At 41.3% G+C, this 19,007-nt stretch overlaps 1 protein-coding gene across 2 annotated transcripts in view; it reads right to left on the reverse strand.

Moving 5' to 3' along the window:
* Positions 1-325: 325 nt before the first annotated feature.
* The window catches only part of LOC140188607 (F-box only protein 2-like), a 29,268-nt gene continuing 10,586 nt past the window's right edge, over positions 326-19,007 (reverse strand). The window contains exons 2-6 of one of the 2 annotated variants that reach the window (XM_072245038.1): positions 11,453-11,736; positions 7,810-7,936; positions 5,474-5,569; positions 2,242-2,377; positions 326-2,038 (exon numbers count right to left, since the gene is read on the reverse strand). In XM_072245038.1, the coding sequence (XP_072101139.1) occupies positions 1,904-2,038; positions 2,242-2,377; positions 5,474-5,569; positions 7,810-7,936; positions 11,453-11,702 (744 nt within the window). In that variant the 5' untranslated portion in view covers positions 11,703-11,736 and the 3' untranslated portion in view covers positions 326-1,903. Of the gene's footprint in view, positions 2,039-2,186; positions 2,378-5,473; positions 5,570-7,809; positions 7,937-11,452; positions 11,737-19,007 lie in introns of both variants that reach the window. The other variant, XM_072245040.1, reaches the window with a different exon arrangement.

Here is a 19,007-nt window from a genome sequence, read left to right on the forward strand (position 1 = left end):
ACTTTTCTGTCCCTGAGAGTTTGACTTCTCTGCTGTCTGTGCACTTCCCCAGGCTAGTAGCCCACAGATAATTACGATGTATCCACTTTTGGGTGCAGCTTGAAGGTGTTGCCTACCAACGTGGGCAGTTCTCAGCAGTGCCTACAATTAGCAACTAGCATAGGCAGTCTAGGTTGAAAAATCTCTGGATATTTTTCATAGATATATGTGAACAATACAGTCTACTTCTAAATTCCTTCTTGTTGGGGGTCTCACTTGGTCTGTAGCAACAATTCATCAACAGTCAATCACTTCTGATAAGTACCACGTTGTTTTCAATAATGAGGGTTAGTTCAGAGCACACCAGGAGGCCAGCATGCAGGATCTTCAACTGAACTTTATTGACACTGCTTGTACAGTATGTGAACTCCTCCCATATGGGAGTGGCTAACTGAGTGGCATAATAATAACACTATTAGCTACCACTACAGTATCATCTTCACAATCTAGTTTTAAACAGTTTTCTGTGATCAATCTTGGATATATTGCACCCTGCCCTGTCATTTATGTAATTATCATAGATTGGGAATAGTTGAAATAGCACATTTCAGAGCAGTAGCACAATTAAGTGATATTTCTCATATTGCAATTTGATAGGGTGAAGAATAGTCCTAGGAAATGATCTGTGTGGAGTGCGAAGCTAAATAATCAGTAATCTTTACAGATGAAAGCTTTAAATGTTATATATGTAATTAGGATTTGCATGTTATGGCCTTTATCTTGGTTAATTCTATTTTGCAAAATCAGATTTTTTTGATTCCTTACAAAAAAAAATCATAAGAAGCACATTAACTTATTTTTTCCCTGTAAAGCTTAGCCCATTTGAAATAGGTAGTACTTACCAATAATAATTATTTCTTGAACCATATCTTCACTTCCTTTCACATAACTACAAATATCTTTTGCTTCTTTCCCCATTCTTGCATATGCTTTTACCCATGGAATTGTTCACCACTGAACTGGTGTGACAGTGGTGAAAAAAAGCAGATATATGCTCCATATACACATATTAAAAGTCAAGTGTGGCACTCATAAATCAAACTAAATTAAAATATGAGCTTGGCATCTTTGTGTTTGTTGTCACTGGAAGTGATAAAAATAAAAGCCATTTTCCAAATAGGGCTTTGGTGGGGAGTGATTTTCCTTTTTGGTGCTTATTGCTTGAAATACAAAAAAAATAAGCAATAATAAAAATATTCAGTGTATTAAGGATTATTTGTTAAATGTGAGCCTTAAAGCCAGTAGAATCTTAACCTCAAACCAAATTAATTTGATGGACTTTGGAAGCATTGTTTTACTGGTAAACTCTGACTGATACCAAGGGGGTATCCCAGACATTCAGTATCCTGCTAAATTGAAAAGGCACCCGTGGACATAACAGTGTGTGAAAAATATGGAATGGTTCATGCTTATAGCTGCAGAATGATCATCTCTTCCTGGTTCGCCATTACGTTCAGTATTCTGAACAGCAAAGTAGCAAGACCATGCTGTATATTGCACACGAATGTGTGATCTTTGATCAGGTTAAGATTAAGTAAGTCACTATATTTATTTTCCCTTTGGCTTGGCATAGGACAATATGATTTTATTTGTTGTGGAGGAAGGGAGGCAGGGGGCATTGTCTTCATTCTGCAAATTAAGTCATCTGTGTGACCTTGCTTTGAACAAGTGGGTATCAATTTCCTTTGGGATTAAAAGCATCAATAAAATGCTGGCTCTCCCCTCTCATCCACGCCCTGCATCCATCTATGTCCAGTGACATAAACTGCACTGGGATCTGCTAGGAAACTCAGATCATGCCGGTTAACATAAAAATGTTGCAAAGTTGGTTGCAAAAGCAACAGCCGAACAGTTTGGAGGCCGGTTATTGCTCCACAATGACAGTGCTGTTGGTGACTCTGGCTCCGTACCATCCTCCCCAAAACTGCAAGTCTTTTCCTCCATGTGTAAACTTCACATAGCGGACACCAGGCCCATAGTCAGTGAAAGTGTTTGATATCTGCAAACAAAGCAAAGCATGTCATTAGATGGGAATGGCTACATTCTGCCACATCCTGGATATTAAAGTCAGCACTTGCACGGCAAGAATTCCTCTGTTTTAACTTCCCTCCCATTTTAAGCAGAGCTTCACAACTCCACAGGTCTACCTCTGTTCAACAGCAAATCTGGTGCTGCTGGTTTTCAGTGCTGTTCCAAATGTACCTCCTTCCATTCTGCATCACTCCACTGCGGCACTTCAATCTGGTCAGACTTGTACTCCTGGATCACGCTCATGTCTTCAGACAGAAGTTCGACATGGAGTTCATAGAAAAAGCCCGAGTCGTGTCTCCCTGCATACCTATAGATAAAGGGCAAATCACGGAAGGTATCTTTCAGGGCGTTACATAGACATTAAGAATCACATTCAATGTATCAAGTGACAAGGGGTGCATGGTAGTGTAGTGGTTAGCGCAATGCTCTACAGTACCAGTAACCCAGTTTCAATTCCCACCGCTGCCTGTAAGGAGTTTGTACCTGCTCCCCGTGACCAAGTGGGTTTCCTCTGGGAGCTCCGCTTTCCTCCCACGGTCCAAAGACGTACTTGTACGTTAATTGTTCATTATAAATTGTAAATAGGATTCAATCGAGGGATCAAAGGGCTGTAACAGCTCATTCCACGCTCTCCCAATAAATAAATAATCTCAGAGAGAGAGAGAGAGAGAGAGGTACAGCATGGAAACCTGAGTCCAAGTCAACTGTCCATTTAACGCCCAGCATCAAACCTACGACAGCCCACTTTATCCTCTCCACATTCGCATTAATTTCCCCATATTCTACTACTTAACTGCAGACTCGGGAAAATTTACCAAGCTGTACCTCTCTGGAATGTGGGAGGAAACCAGAGCACCCGGAGGAAACTCATGCAGTCACAGGGAGGAACTGCAAACTCCTCACAGAGGAGCTCAGGATTGGACGGGGTAGCACTACCTCCTGCACCGTCACGCCAGCCTGGGAAAGTACAAACGTAGGAACCAACGAGAATTAAACACAAGAAATTCTGCAGATGCTGAAAATCCAGAACAGCACACACAAAATGCTGGAGAAAATCGGCAGGTCAGGCAGAATCTATGAAAATGAACAGTCAACGTTTCTGGCCGAGACCATTCTTCAGGACTGGAAAGGAAGGGGAAGATGCCACAATAAAATTCCCAATGGGAATTTCCCGCTCTCAGATACATGTGGCATTAGGAAATTCTGCTTCCAAGTAAGGAATGCTTTAACCACTTTATATAACAATGGAGTTTTTTGTTTGAATTTAGTTATTTCTTGTATAATTTGGTATAATTTATGTTTTTCTGGTGCATGTTGTATACCTGGAGTGATAAGATTGTGATGTTACTGCACATAAGACTTTCATTACACCTCTCCATACATGTGTGTATATGACAATAAACTTGACTTTGACTTTGCAAGACTGAAGTCTGAACTTTACTGAGGGTCAAGCAGCCACTCATCTGAGTGACTCAACAGCACTAGACCCAAGGGCAAAGGAGCAACAGGTTAGGGACAGGAATGAGTTGTTGGTGATAGGGGCCAGGTGCTGACAGGGTTACTGCTGATGTGGTCCAAATGCTAGAGTACTGACAGAAACACCCACCTGAATGGGCTGTGAGCTCTGTGGATATGAATTCTGTGGAAAGCAGTCAATGTCTGAAAGTGCTTGTCTTATTTTATTTCATTGTTCGAAGTTCAAGAATATTTATTAGCAAAGTATGTATACTATATACAACCTTGAGATTTGTCTCCTTTCAGGCAACCACAAAACAAAGAAACCCAATTGAACACATTGAAAGAGGCTGTCAAATACCCATAGTGCAAAATAAAACAAAGCGTGTAAACAATAAAAAGTAAGAAATTAATATTCTGAAATCAAGTTCATGAAAGTGAAACCACAACAACGAAAACAGTCATAGCCGATCCAGGAGCTTGTTAGTTTCAGATCTTGCATTCAAACACTTGATAATATTTTATAATGTTTTAAATACAGCTTTTAAGTTTTTATCATTGTTACGTTTTATTTTTGTGTGTTGGCGTGTGGCCAAGTGGTTAAGGCATCGGTCTAGTGATCTGAAGTTCACTAGTTCGAGCCTCAGCTGAGGCAGCGTGTTGTGTCCTTGAGCAAGGCACTTAACCACACATTGCTCTGCAACGACACTGGTGCCAAGCTGTATCAGCAACATTGGTGGCGTTGAGAGGGGAGACTTGCAGCACGGACAACTTCCGGTCTTCCATACAACCTTGCCCAGTCCTGCACCCTGGAAACCTTCCAAGGCACAAATCCATGGTCTCACGAGACTAACGGATGCCTATTTTTTATTTAATTTGAATGGCTTTTAAGAGCTCCCGATATCCTGAAAAGCCTTTCAGGGCAGAACTACAGAAACTTGTTGCTGCCGGTAGTGGGCTCACCCTAACAGAACTTCTGTCAGAATGGGAGGGGCAGGTTGTCCACCACTTCATGTCCCAAGAGAGCAAGTGCGCATGGGTCGGAGCTGTGAACCATCAGACTGGGACACCCCTCACTCTATGACATTCCAGAGGAAACAAGTTTGTCAATCTCCCCATATAGATAACACACTCCAATCCATTTGAATCTACGGTTCATGCTGAGGAAACAATCGGGTAAATTGGTAAATTGTTTTACAGTATTACATTTTGAGGTATAGTGAACAACTTGTCTTGCATACTGTTTTACAGATCAATTCATTACAACTGTACCTTGGGGGAGTACAAGGTAAAACAATAACAAGGTGCAGAATAAAGCGTTAGAGATATCTGGCTGAACATGTGATGAGATCAGCTGGGACTTCCTGAGGTCAAACAGAAGCTGGAAATTAGTGAATTAACCAGTCAGGACAGGAGTGCTGGGTGGATTGTCCAAGGGGAAGGTGAAGAAGGGGCAGGAGTTAGAGTGGAAGGAGAGGACAAGGGAGAGGAGGAGGAAGAGGCAAAGGGGGGCACGGGACAGCACAGAAATCCACTCCCAGTCTCTCCTCACCAGAGCCCACAGACCCTGAGCTCCTAGTCAGTAAGACAGGCTGGAAGGAATCATTAGTTTAATCAGCTATGGAAATGCAGATCTCTTGAGGAGAAGGCAGATTATCTAGGTAAAGGAATGTAGGCAAGACCGCGTCAAATTTTTTTCACTCCTGCGGGAATTTTCTTATTTAGAAAATGTGAAATGTGATGCGCACATACAATGAAGAAAATTCATCCACCTCTCCCCCCTTCAGCCTCTCCACACACCGCCAAGCCTTCAATGCTCTTGTCTGCTCAGATCAGAATTACTGCAAAGTACTTGCTCAATCTGTTTGATAATGCGCACGGGGAGACAGATGTTATTCTTTGTATTGTCCGTTTTTCTGATTGAACCAAGGGCTGCTCCTCAACTTACCAGTCCTTCACAGTGATGGCGGGTTGAAGACTGTCCAGTTTCTCAGCGTCTAATCCTTCTGAGACCAGGTTGACCAGCTGAGTTTTTCGACACCATCTAACAAATATAAATATGCAATAATTGAATTCAATTATTGGGAGGACTGCTACATCCGACTGCTTTAATGATGGCTGGTCTACGTACAGCGACTAATAGGATGTCTAGCATTATTATTAATTAGGATGATTAGGCTAATTAGGCAGCAGTGTACAGGTACAACTGTTAATAAGGCTCTGGCACAATTGTTAATGAAATTGTTCTGTACAGATGTATGACCCATTTGAACATATTGTTCTGCCCAGATTTTGTCAGCTCACTGAGCATAAACCAGAAAACACAGACATGGGTCCAGCTGGATTAACCTCTGGATATTTCTGCAATCTGCTGGCTATTAAGGGACTCCCATTGTGCCTGTGATGGCTTGTTAGAAGATTCTAATCAGTTCTAGTCCTTGCATCATTGTCCTTTGCCCTGCAAATGCTTTTTCTTCACAAACTTCTCCAATTTGCTTTAAAAAGGTATGAATGAATGTGCTTCCAATCTCTTTACAAGCACTGCTCCTGTCCATACAGAAACAATAGATTCATTCCGCTCTGATTCTCTTGCCCAGAACCTTAAATTTATTTGCTCTGGTTCCTGTCTCTACCTCCTGTAGAACCATATTCTCCTCTACTAATTGATCAAAACCCCATCATAACCTTGACACAAGAGGTTCTGCAGAAGCTGGAATCAAATCAAATCAAATCAAGTTTAATTATCATCCAAATCATACATAGATACAGCTGAATGAGATGGCATTCCACCAGGGCCAAGGTGCAAGACATTCAAAACAGCAAGCATGCATTCAAAAATAGCGAGTAACATTCAAAATAGTGAGCAAAGAAGCATCATACACAAAATGCTGGAGGAACTCAGCAGGCCAGGCAAAATCTATGGAAAAGAGTACAGTCAACATTTCGGACTGAAACCCTTTGGCACGACTGGAGGGAAAAAAGCTGAGGAGTAGATTTGAAAGATGAGGGGAGGGGAGAGAGAATCACCAGATGATAGGTAATCACCAGTTGAAACTTGGAGGGGGAGGGATGAAGTAAAGAGCTGGGAAGTTGATTGGTGAAAGAGACAGAAGGCCATGGAAGAAAGAAGAGGGGAGGAGCACCAGAGGGAGGCAATGGGTGGGCCAAGAGTTAAGGTGAGAGAGGGAAAAGGGGATGGAAAATGGTGAAGGTAGGGGAAGGGGCATTACCAGAAGTTTGAGAAATCGATGTTCACGCCATCAGGTTGGAGACTACCCAAATGGAATAAAAGGTGATGTTCCTCCACGGTAACCTGTCTTGTTGAGGCCATGGATGGACATATCAGAATGGGAAGCATATTCACTTGAAAAGAAAGCATATATAGTCCAAGATCCTGAGACCCTGGAATGGAGCAACATACACAAGATGTTGGAGGAACTCAATAGGTCAAGCCCTATGAAGGGCCTGAGACGTTCAGGACCAGAAATAGAGACTGGACCAGAAGCCAGAATGAAAGGATAAGGGGGAGGAGCACGAGTCAGTCTGTCAGTTCCACCAGTGGTCTGTGGGGCTTCCACTGACCCAAGTGGATTTTCATTGTTTTCTGACAAAATAGCTGAGATTTGATGCAGCACTGAATTTGGCCATTCAACTCAATGAGTGTCTATTCGCTTTATACAAGTGTAGTCCAGGAGTTTCAATCAAGGTTGAGTAGTTTTCTTAGTCTGGAAAGAGTAGGTTGGGTAAATGTAGACAAGGAGGCAGAAACAGTCCTGCCAATGCCAAAGGGAATTGGTACACCGTCTGGCAGCAGGAAAGTGGAGCTGTAGGCTGCTCCCATCCCAGCACATGATACCATAGATGGGCTGGCAATAGATCAGTGAGAAGAATGTACAAAGAACAAATATAGAGGAACCTCTTGAGATAACTATGTATGGGGCCATATTCTAATCCATGTGTGAGGGGATATTAGCCTAGCAGGAAGGAGAATGATGATTGTCAACTCCAAATCTGAGTAGGTGATGGAGATTCCTTAGAGGAAGTAGAACTTGTCCACCAAGGCCACTGTGGCTAACCTCAAAGTAAGAAGGGGCGAAGATGGTGGTTGTCACAACCTCTGTACTCCTCCCAGTTCTGTCACTGAGTGACTCAAGGTAGAATCAATTGTTATAAATGTGCAGACTGCAAGGAGGAGAGTCATGTGAAAGCAAATCAAACCAAAGGAGCTACAATGACTCAAATGCAACAGGAGGGACCTCCACAGTATTTTCCTGGGATCCTTACTCAAAAGATGTAACAAAATATTTCTGGATATTTTGATCGGGGAAGGGCTTCCCACTGTCTCCAGGAAGATCTTCCACTTTCCATCCATTCCCATCGTTATCAATCAGCTCCCAGAAGTTGAATTCCTCTGTGTAAGTTGGAAAAGACAACTTGTTAATCCAAACATCACTTCAATAATTTGTTCACAGTTAAATATATATTTGTTTTAAACTTAATAATGAGTTGCCTTTTCTAGATAATTGTATAATTCCTTTTACTATCTCTCCATTGATTTTCAATTCCCTTCTAATCTTTTGAATGTACCCTCCCTACTGAAGCCAGTGCCTGATGCTGAATATTGTGTCCAGGGCAGTTCTAGTCCTTTGCCTCTGTCTGTGGCCATTCTGTGATCAAAGACAAAAAGACACTATGGGAGATAGTCCACAGTCTGCCTCAGCAACAGACCTCCCTGCAAGTGATGTCCATAGTTGGCAGATCCTGCAAAGACGGGACTGTCGTAGTTCAGTGGATACTGTTCTTATCTCCAAAACACAAAGTCATGGGTTCAAGACCCACTTTGAAGATTTGGCCCCATAATCAAATACAGACATCCTTGTGTGAGGCAGTTCTCCAGCAACAAATTGGCTTTTAAAAAAATAACACATTAAGATGAAGCCCCGTCTGTTCTCTTAGGTGGATGGAAAAGATATCTTGGCTTTATTTCAGAGAAGAGAGGTGGGGAGCCCTCTAGTGCTCTGCCTCATATTTAACTGAGCAACACCATCACTGAAACAGATTGTTGGTTATGTGCCTCATTACTCCTTGTGGCAAGTACATTGATGCATTTGGATTGTTTCTTTCACAATAGTGATTACAAATCATAAATACCACAATGGATGAAAGGCACTTGAGGTCATGAAGAATTTGATAGAAATGTTAATGTTTGCTTTCTTGCAACACACATCAAAGTTGCTGGTGAACACAGCAGGCCAGGCAGCATCTCTAGGAAGAGGTACAGTCGACGTTTCAGGCTGAGACCCTTTGTCAGGACTAACTGAAGGAAGAGTTAATAAGAGATTTGAAAGTGGGAGGGGGAGGGGGAGATCCAAAATGATAGGAGAAGACAGGAGGGGGAGGGATAGAGCCAAGACCTGGACAGGTGATTGGCAAAGGGGATATGAGAGGCTCATGGGACAGGAGGCCCAGGGAGAAGGAAAAGGTGGGGGGGGGGAACCCAGAGGATGGGCAAGGGGTATAGTCAGAGGGACAGAGGGAGAAAAAGGAGAGTGAGAGAAAGAATGTGTGTATAAAATAAATAACGGATGGGGTACTGTGGGGGGGGGGGAGGTGGGGCACTAGTGGAAGTTTGAGAAGTCGATGTTCATGCCATCAGGTTGGAGGCTACCCAGACGGAATATAAGGTGTTGTTCCTCCAACCTGAGTGTGGCTTCACCTTTACAGTAGAGGAGGCCGTGGATAGACATGTCAGAATGGGAATGGGATGTGGAATTAAAATGTGTGGCCACTGGGAGATTCTGCTTTCTCTGGCGGCGTAGGTGTTCAGCAAAACGGTCTCCCAGTCTGCGTCGGGTCTCGCCAATATATAGAAGGCCACAATCAGCAGCACCAGAGCTTTCCACAGGGATCGCTCCCTACGCGACTCCCTTGTCCATTCGTTCCCTCCCATCCCTCCCCAATGATCTCCCTCCTGGCACTTATCCTTGTAAGCTTAACAAGTGCTACACATGCCCTTACACTTCCTCCCTTACCACCATTCAGGGCCCCAGACAGTCCTTCCAGGTGAGGCAACACTTCACCTGTGAGTCAGCTGGGGTGATATACTGCGTCCGGTGCTCCCAATGCAATCTTCTATATATTGGCGAGACCCGACGCAGACTGGGAGACCGCTTTGCTGAACACCTACGCTCTGTCCGCCAGAGAAAGCAGGATCTCCCAGTGGCCACACATTTTAATTCCACATCCCATTCCCATTCTGACATGTCTATCCACGGCCTCCTCTACTGTAAAGATGAAGCCACACTCAGGTTGGAGGAACAACACCTTATAATCAGTCTGGGTAGCCTCCAACCTGATGGCATGAACATTGACTTCTCTAACTTCCGCTAATCCCCCCCCCCCCGTACCCCATCCGTTATTTATTTTTATACACACATTCTTTCTCTCTCTCTCTCCTTTTTCTCCCTCTGTCCCTCTGATTATAGCCCTTGCCCATCCTCTGGGTGCCCACCCCCCGCCCTTTTCCTTCTCCCAGGGCCTCCTGTCCCATGATCCTCTCATATCCCCTTTGCCAATCACCTGTCCAGATCTTGGCTCCATCCCTCCCCCTCCTGTCTTCTCCTATCAGTTTGGATATCCCCCTCCCCCTCCCACTTTCAAACCTCTTACTAACTCTTCCTTCAGCTAATCCTGACGAAGAGTCTCGGCCTGAAACGTTGACTGTACCTCTTCCTAGAGATGCTGCCTGGCCTGCTGCGTTCACCAGCAACTTTGATGTGTGTTGCTCGAATTTCCAGCATCTGCAGAATTCCTCTTGTTTACGTTTGCTTTCTTCACTGGATTGTGTTGTGCTGTGGACATTGGATTGTGTTGTTACCAAGGACACCTTGTTACCAGGATGAATCTGACAAGATGATGTGTATATGATTTTGAGAAGTTATCTGATGGAGAAAGTTAAATTGATCTAAGAGGTTCATGGTGTTGAAACCGGGAAACCTCAATTACTTCCTCAGTATAGGACGACTATGAGCACTTCGCACTACAATGAACTTTGGAATTTTTGTTTAAGTGGGTTTATTGTATTGTATCATTTATGTTTTCTTGTGAATGTTGTGTTTCTGATGCTTTGTGCCTGTGATAGGGCTCCAATCGCATTGTTTTCATTGCACCTCTTGCATTCATGTACTTGTGCATATGGCAATGAACTCAACTTTGACTTTGACTTAGATTTCCTCTGGTGAGGGGACTCTTACCTTCAAAGCTAAGGCATTTATCAAGGACACCAAGAAATTATTTTTCACATAGAACAAAGGGGTAATATTTTCCTTGGGTCAATTGGAGCTTTGAATAAAGACATAGATGGACTTTTGTGTTTCAGAAGGATAATTAATTGAGGAAATGTAAGAAGATAATTCAGGATGGAGATGTGCTTAAACCAGCTGTGATCTGTTTAATTGGTTTTCATTTATCTATCTATCTACTTGTTTGTTTGTGTGTTTGTTTGTTTATTTATTTATCAGCATACAGCACAGAGTAGGCTTTTCCGGCCACACCACCCAGCAATCCCCCAATTTAGTCCTATCCTAATCATGGGACAATTTACAATGACCAATCGGTATGTCTATGGAATGTGGGAGGAAACCACAACACTCGGAGGAAACCCACGCGGTCACGGGGAGAACGTATAAGCTCCTTACAGGCAGCGGCAGGAATTGAACCTGCATCTTAAAGTGTTCTGCCGACCACTACACTACCGTGCCACCCCAAGTAGAGGAGCAGATTTGAAACACTGAGTGATTTACCCTGGATTCCTAAGAGTTCCTCTTAATATTTGTGCTATATTAGCCAGGATCAACTGAAACTATAAAATATTTAAATGGGATATCAAGATTGTTTTAATCATTATCCAAAAGGCGATGACACAAACCTTCTCCACATGCATTCTTGATTAGATTTTTTTTCGCAGACGTGCAAAAATAAAATGCATCCCAGTCCTCTGCTGTTACAGCTTGACTTCCCTTTGGCAAACCGTCACTGTGAGGTTGCAGGTTTAGTCCATCCACAAGCTCCTTCCACTGCTGGCAGACGAGTCTACAGATGTAAACCAGCTCCCTTGGAGGAACGTAGGAAAGGATTTTGAGCAGCAGCTGTTCAGGTAGTGCATCTATATCAGCCATGGTTCAAACGGGCTTCCACTCACATCCACTGGAGCTGCAAGAAGTATTTTTAGAGAGGCAGGTTTTGAGATTGATAAAGCAACAGAAGAACTGTGCTGCCTTAACAAATTGGATTAAAAGTGTAACCGGTAGATAGGACACAAAGAACTAAAAAGAACGTTCACCCTAACCGTTCCATACGAGTACTGTTGCTGTACACAAGACTTCTTCCACCTTTTTGATTCAGTCTCTTACCACAACTTATTTCTGCATCTTTTCTTAACTGCATGTAGAACATTAAAACAGAAGTAACCTACTTAACCCCTCAAACCTGATCTGGGGTTCACTGAGATCATGGCTTTGACCTTTAGGCTGTAGTGGTCATTGCTACCAAACATCTATTGATCTAAGGTTGGGAATTTACAGTGGACCTTGCATCTGTCTCATATGCGCAGTGCAAGAATGACAGCAGGAAAAGTAGGATTAAATGTTTTTACTGAGTCATGGTAGCCATGGTTGATGCTGGGCAATTTACAGTGCAGGAGTGACAAACCGGGCCTGCTGAGGTGAAATCAGGAGCACTCAAAAACCCACACAGAAAGACAGGGCCTTTTGCACACAGGAGGCCCAACTGACTCACCGTGCAATCAATTGGCAGGTATGCTCATGATCACTTGCCATATTCTTACGATCAATCCAGTACTGGTTGGTGTCAATGTTCATTTGAGGTAGTGAGTTCTAAAACTCTATCACCTTCCTTTAACAATTTTCTGGAAGATCCTTAAGCACTGGTTCTCAGTCCTAGATTTTCCAGAAAGCAGATATTGTCCAGTGTTGTCGACCTTATAATTTTGCCTCAATACCTTGGAGTATCTAATCAAGTCATCTCTTAACATTCTGAATTCAAAAGAAAGCAACTTAAGCTGAAAGAATAGTTAGGCAGCATCTGAGAAAAGAAAAACAAGAAGTGGGATATTCTTCATCAGAACTGGGTGAGAAAGAAAACAGGTTCATTTTCCGTAGCAGAGAAGGTGAGAGACAGATAAGTAGAACATAGATCTGACAGGGAGAGACCAGTTGACATGATGCAGCAGTTAGAAGCAGCCATGAAGTCACGTAGCATCCGTGGAAACAGAAACTCTCTTTTCACAATTTGAGCAATTGCAAGTTTCTTTCTTTTTAAATCTTTTTATTGAATTAGTACACAAAAGGTAAACCATATAGGCACTAATACACTGTTGCAATATAACTTTACAAGAGATATTAATTCACAAAGGGAAGTTAGTACAAACAGTGCAGTTTAGATATAAAATAACAAGGTAATATAATAGTATACTAATTTTCATACATATCAATAAGGAAAAGAAAAAAAAACCCAAAAAAACCCACCATGCAACTAATCTAAAAAGCAAAGCAAAGCAATGGGCTAACTAGGTATCAAGTATAGTTAAACAACTTAAAACAATCACGTCCTCAAACCCGACCTCCATCAAAAACAGTTAAAAAGCAAGAAGGGAATGTAAATATGGACAGAGAGAGAAAAAAAATTACATTAAATGAAAATGTTGAATAAAAGATCTCTAGGTCTGTTCAAATTTAACTGAAGGCAATTGCAAGTTTCAAACAATTTTTTTTACTACTCACAATCAAATCCAGGTGTCACAACGGTAAATAACCTGTGACTCATTCCAAGGTCAATACATTGTCCCAAAGTGCAGGGCTCAGCGATGTTCATTGTATTTTAACTAGGCATATTCCAACTAGTGTTTGTTCAGTATCTTATTCCTTGCATGTCAGTGTTCCAGTTATATGTAAAGGTCAATTTTCTGAAACTAGTACCTTCAGTCAGGTAGATGAAGCTTACTGACAATTCTTTTTTTGTTGAGGTTGCCAGCAAACAACAGGCCAGTGAGAAAAATGGTAAGTCACTTTCCTGGAACAGTCACTGTTGACCTTCTCAAACTCTCTCTTTATTTCATGTTTCCAGCAACTGTTGTGCTTTGCTCTTCAGACAATAATTGTTCAAAGTGATGTGAACTCTGCTGTGTTTGAATATAACAGCATAATTTGGTTGAAATACTCTATCAATATAACTGCAAATCCAGATCAATAGATAAATAAATACGGGAAATAGATTTAACTTTACGTAACTGTGACATGTCCTGCTTTGGACCTATAGAGTGTAGATCAGAATATTTAATAAACTATAAAGAACTGGACAGCAAAGGATATTTCAGGGTCTATGTTTTTTTCTATTTCAGATCTCTCTCTGTCTGTTTCTCACTCTCTCTCTCTTTCTGTTTCTTTCACTCTCTCTCTCATCCCCAGCCCCTCTCTCTCTCTCTCCATGGATGCTGCTTGACCTGCTAAGTATTTTTGTTTTATTTTATAATTTTCAACGTAAAGCTCTTCTGAAGGGAGGCTCACAGACCCAAAATGGAGTTAGTGCTCCACTCAAGCTACTTCCATCTCTGCTTACTCTCACTCTTTTGCAAACTCCTTGGTTACCAAACCAAGTCTGAGCACAGAAGAGGTGTTGGACTGAAATTGCAGTTCAGGAATTAGAGAATGGATTCTGCAGGGGGCGCTCATGGAGTGAGGTCGTCTCTGGCTTCGCTCCATTCCCGTTATCTTTTTTAACCTATGATCTCCTTAATCTAATTAATTTTATCCACACCAGAAGATTTATTCTATCTTACTGATTTTTTCATAAATTGCAACCCTGGAGTTTAAAGAAATGAGTACAAGATCCAAAGCCAAAGATGGGAAAGACTCTGACGGGAACGGAGGAAAAAAGAAAGGTGATTCCAAACAAACGGAACTAACTTATGAGGTTATGATGAAGTGTCTGGAGGAAAAGTTCGAGGAACAACTGCAAAAATTATCTGAAATTTTATCTGTTCAATTTGAACAATATCGTCAACGCCTTAGTGAAGATTTAAAATCAATCACGGAATCTTTGAAATCCCTGGATTGTGAAGCTCAAAAACATGGAGGTAAAATCTCTGAACTGGATATTAAATCTTAGAAGACGGATTCAAAAGTTGAGAACTTAGAGAAGAATTTAGCTTCGACTACTAAACAACCGCAACACCTTAAATCCAAAGTCATCGATCGAGAAGACAAAACTTACGCATAATTGGTCTATCCGAGGACGTTGAGTTTGGAGACGCTGTAATATTCTTTGCTCAACTTTTAAAGGATACGTTCAGTTCAGTTTTTCCCAACGAGCCTCCATTACTTGACCGTGCTCATCGTATACCGTGGACGAAGTCGACATCGGTTGTATCCAAACCGAGACCAGTTATTCTTCGTTTTCATTATGTTAATGTTAAAGAACAGCTTCTCCAGACTGCTCGTCGACAAGGGATGATCAAGTATCACCAGCATTCCTTCAGGATAGTTCAAGATTATAGTCCCGGAGTGATGAAGGAGCGACTGACTTTTAAACCGCTAATGTCGGAATGTTATCAAAAAAATCTCAAACCGGCGCTTTTGTATCCTGCACGTCTCAGATTTTCTCTTTCTGATGGATCTCGTCGTGTCTTCCATTCCATAACCGTCGCCCGAAGCTTTTTGGATAACTACCCATCTGAGACGGACACTTAATTAATGTCCGGTGCTTTCAGCAGCAGCTTTTTTCTCTGGTGTTTTTTTTAAAAAAATAAACCTTCTACCACCGTACGATGAAGGTTTTTTATAAGCTCCAGATTTTTGTTTTGTGCTTACTACTACAGTTACTATTTTACAACCTATATAGAATACTTATTTCTTGTGAATAACAACATTTTCTTTTAATTTTTTCTTGAACTTTTTGTTTTTCGTTATTATTACTAACGATTTGATCTGACGATCATTTTTAGTTATATGTTTTTTATTTTTGGTTTCCGTATAATTAAAATGGCGATTTGTCTTTCTTTTTGCACAATCTCCTTTGTTCTTTTTGGGACGCCATGTTGTCATGTTTAACCCTCTTCTTCTCTGGAAGCGATATTTTACTTGTTTATAATTAACTAATCATACGTATTGATACTAACTTTTTTATTTATATATTTTAGTAATTATACTATGTAGATTATTTTGCTGTAGTGTTTATTTTTCATATATATCAGTTTCCCCGGGGTCATCTATATAACATATATCTTTGGAGTTGCCTCCTGCAGAAATGGGGTTAGAGTTAATATTATTACTTTCTTCAGCCTTCTCTGGCTTAGTTCGGGGTTCTTGAGGTTGGTGGGTCTCTTTCTTTTAAAATTTTTTCTATTGGGCTGATTTAGACAAAGATGTCCGCAGTGTTGAGATTTCCGGTTCCTCTCTGTTCATCTATTCCTCTTCCGATTTCATGAGTTCACATACAACAGGAATTCTGCAGATGCTGGAAATTCAATTAACACACATCAAAGTTGCTGGTGAACGCAGCAGGCCAGGCAGCATCTCTAGGAAGAGGTGCAGTCGACGTTTCAGGCCGAGACCCTTCGTCAGGACTAACTGAAGGAAGAGTGAGTAAGAGATTTGAAAGTGGGAGGGGGAGGGGAGATCCGAAATGATAGGAGAAGACAGGAGGGGGAGGGATGGAGCCAAGAGCTGGACAGGTGATAGGCAAAAGGGATATGAGAGGGTTATGGGGCAGGAGGTCCGGGGTGAAAGACAAGGCGGGGGGAAATCCAGAGAATGGGCAAGGGGTATAGTCAGAGGGACAGAGGGAGAAAAAGGAGAGTGAGAGAAAGAATGTGTGTATAAAATTAAGTTAGGGATGGGGTACGAGGGGGAGGTGGGGCATTAGCGGAAGTTAGAGAAGTCGATGTTCATGCTATCAGGTTGGAGGCTACCCAGACGGAATATAAAGTGTTGTTCCTCCAACCTGAGTGTGGCTTCATCTTTACAGTAGAGGAGGCCGTGGATAGACATGTCAGAATGGGAATGGGATGTGGAATTAAAATGTGTGGTCACTGGGGGATCCTGCTTTTTCTGGCGGACAGAGCGTAGGTGTTCAGCAAAGCGGTCTCCCATTCTGCGTTGGGTCTCGCCAATAATATAGAAGGCCACATCGGGAGCACCAGACGCAGTATATCACCCCAGTCGACTCACAGGTGAAGTGTCGCCTCACCTGGAAGGACTGTCTGGGGCCCTGAATGGTGGTAAGGGAGGAAGTGTAAGGGCATGTGTAGCACTTGTTCCGCTTACACGGATAAGTGCCAGGAGGGAGATCAGTGGGGAGGGATAGGGGGAACGAATGGACAAGGGAGTTGTGTAGGGAGCGATCCCTGTGGAAAGCAGAGAAAGGGGGAGAGGGAAAGATGTGCTTAGTGGTGGGATCCCGTTGGAGGTGGCGGAAGTTACGGAGAATAATATCTTGGACCCGGAGGCTGGTGGGGTGGTAGGTGAGGACCAGGGGAACCCTATTTCTAGTGAGGTGGCGGGAGGATGGGGTGAGAGTATTCCCTTTACTTACCAAAGGGTTAATCTTAAATTATGGATCACATTATTAATTTTGTCTCTTGGAATACAAATGGTTTAAACCATCCAATAAAACGGAAAAAGATTTTCAAAGTATTCCAAAAACTGAATGCTCATATTATTTTTGCACAAGAAACTCATGTAAGGAAAGAGGATAATCAACGTTTCTTTAAGTTTTGGAAAAAACAATACCACTCAAACGCCCAAGCCAAAATTAAAGGTGTTTCAATTTTTATAGATCCCTCAATTACATTTATTCACCAAGACATTATCTCAGATCCTACTGGCAGATTTTTGTTAATCATTGGGTTACTTTTTAACAAAAAGGTTGCTATGGTTAATGTTTACGCTCCGAATGTGGATTATCCTGAATTTTTTAAACACCTATTTACTTCCTTTCCTAATTTAAACGAGTATATGTTGATAATGGGCGGTGACTTTAACTTATGTTTGAATCCCATGTTGGACAGATCCATAGGTAGTCCAGCTTTACTGAATAAGTCGGCTACTCTTATTAACTCTTTTATGTTTGATTCTGGGATTTCAGAAATTTGGAGATTTCTACACCCAAACGATAAAGAATTCTCATTTTTTTCACATGTTCATCATTCTTATTCTCGAATTGACTATTTTTTTTATTGACTCTCGATTAATCCCATCTTTAGTTGATTGTAATTACGACATTATTGCCATTTCAGATCATGCTCCAATAAAATTTTATATCAAGTTAATGGATACTTCTTGTACTAATAGACAATGGTGATTTAACCCTATTTTGCTTTAAGACTCGGACTTTGTCAAGTTTATAAAGGAACAGATTGATTTCTTAATACTACGGAAGAAGTTTCCAATGGAACTGTTTGGGATGCTTTTAAAGCTTATACCCGTGGTCAGATTATTTCCTATTCGGCTGGTTTGAAAAGACATGTTAAGAATGAAATACTTTTGTTGGTTGATAAAATTAAAGAAATCGATTAAAAAGTATGCTATTTCTCCCAGTAAGGAACTGTACAAACACAGAGTTGAACTTCAATTGGAACATAGCTTATTATTAACATCCTCAATTGAAAATCAATTAATGAGAACTAGAAGTGATTTTTATATTCATAGTGATAAATCGGGTAAATTATTGGCTAATCAATTGAAATTCGACTCGGTTAAACGTCAAATTACTAAGATTCGTAAACACGATGATACTTTGACAGTTGATCATGATGGGATAAACAAAACCTTTCAAGAATTTTATACCTCTCTATATCACTCTGATTTTCCTCATGACTTTAATATCATGCATGATTTTTTAAGTAAGCTGAATTTTCTGAAATTATCACCTGAAGATTGCTTATCATTAGAAACTCCCATTATAGAGGAAGAAATAATAACTGCAATCTCATTGAATTCTGGTAAAGCACCCGGTCCGAACGGGTTTACAGTGGAATTTTAAAAATTCTTTTCCTCTATTCTCTCTCCGAGGTTGTCTAGAATATTCAAAGAAGCAATCAGTTTAGGTAAATTACCACAATCATTTTATGAAGCCTCTATCTCTTTAATTCTTAAAAAGAATAAAGATCCTACTGATTGTGCATCATACAGACCGATATCTCTTTTGAATGTAGATTCAAAAATTTTTTCAAAAATTCTAGCAACTAGGTTAGAGAAGGTATTACCTCAAATTATATCTATGGATCAAACCGGATTTATTAAAAATTGTTATTCATCCTTTAATATTAGGAGGTTAATGAATATTGTTTATACCCCCTCACTTACTACCCCGGAATGTATTATCTCATTAGATGCTGAGAAAGCCTTTGACAGAGTCGAATGGCCTTATTTATTTAGTGTCTGAGAAATTTAATTTTAGTTTGACAT

The sequence above is a fragment of the Mobula birostris genome, chromosome 27, assembly GCF_030028105.1.
Source record: "Mobula birostris isolate sMobBir1 chromosome 27, sMobBir1.hap1, whole genome shotgun sequence".
NCBI classification, from domain to species: domain Eukaryota; kingdom Metazoa; phylum Chordata; class Chondrichthyes; order Myliobatiformes; family Myliobatidae; genus Mobula; species Mobula birostris.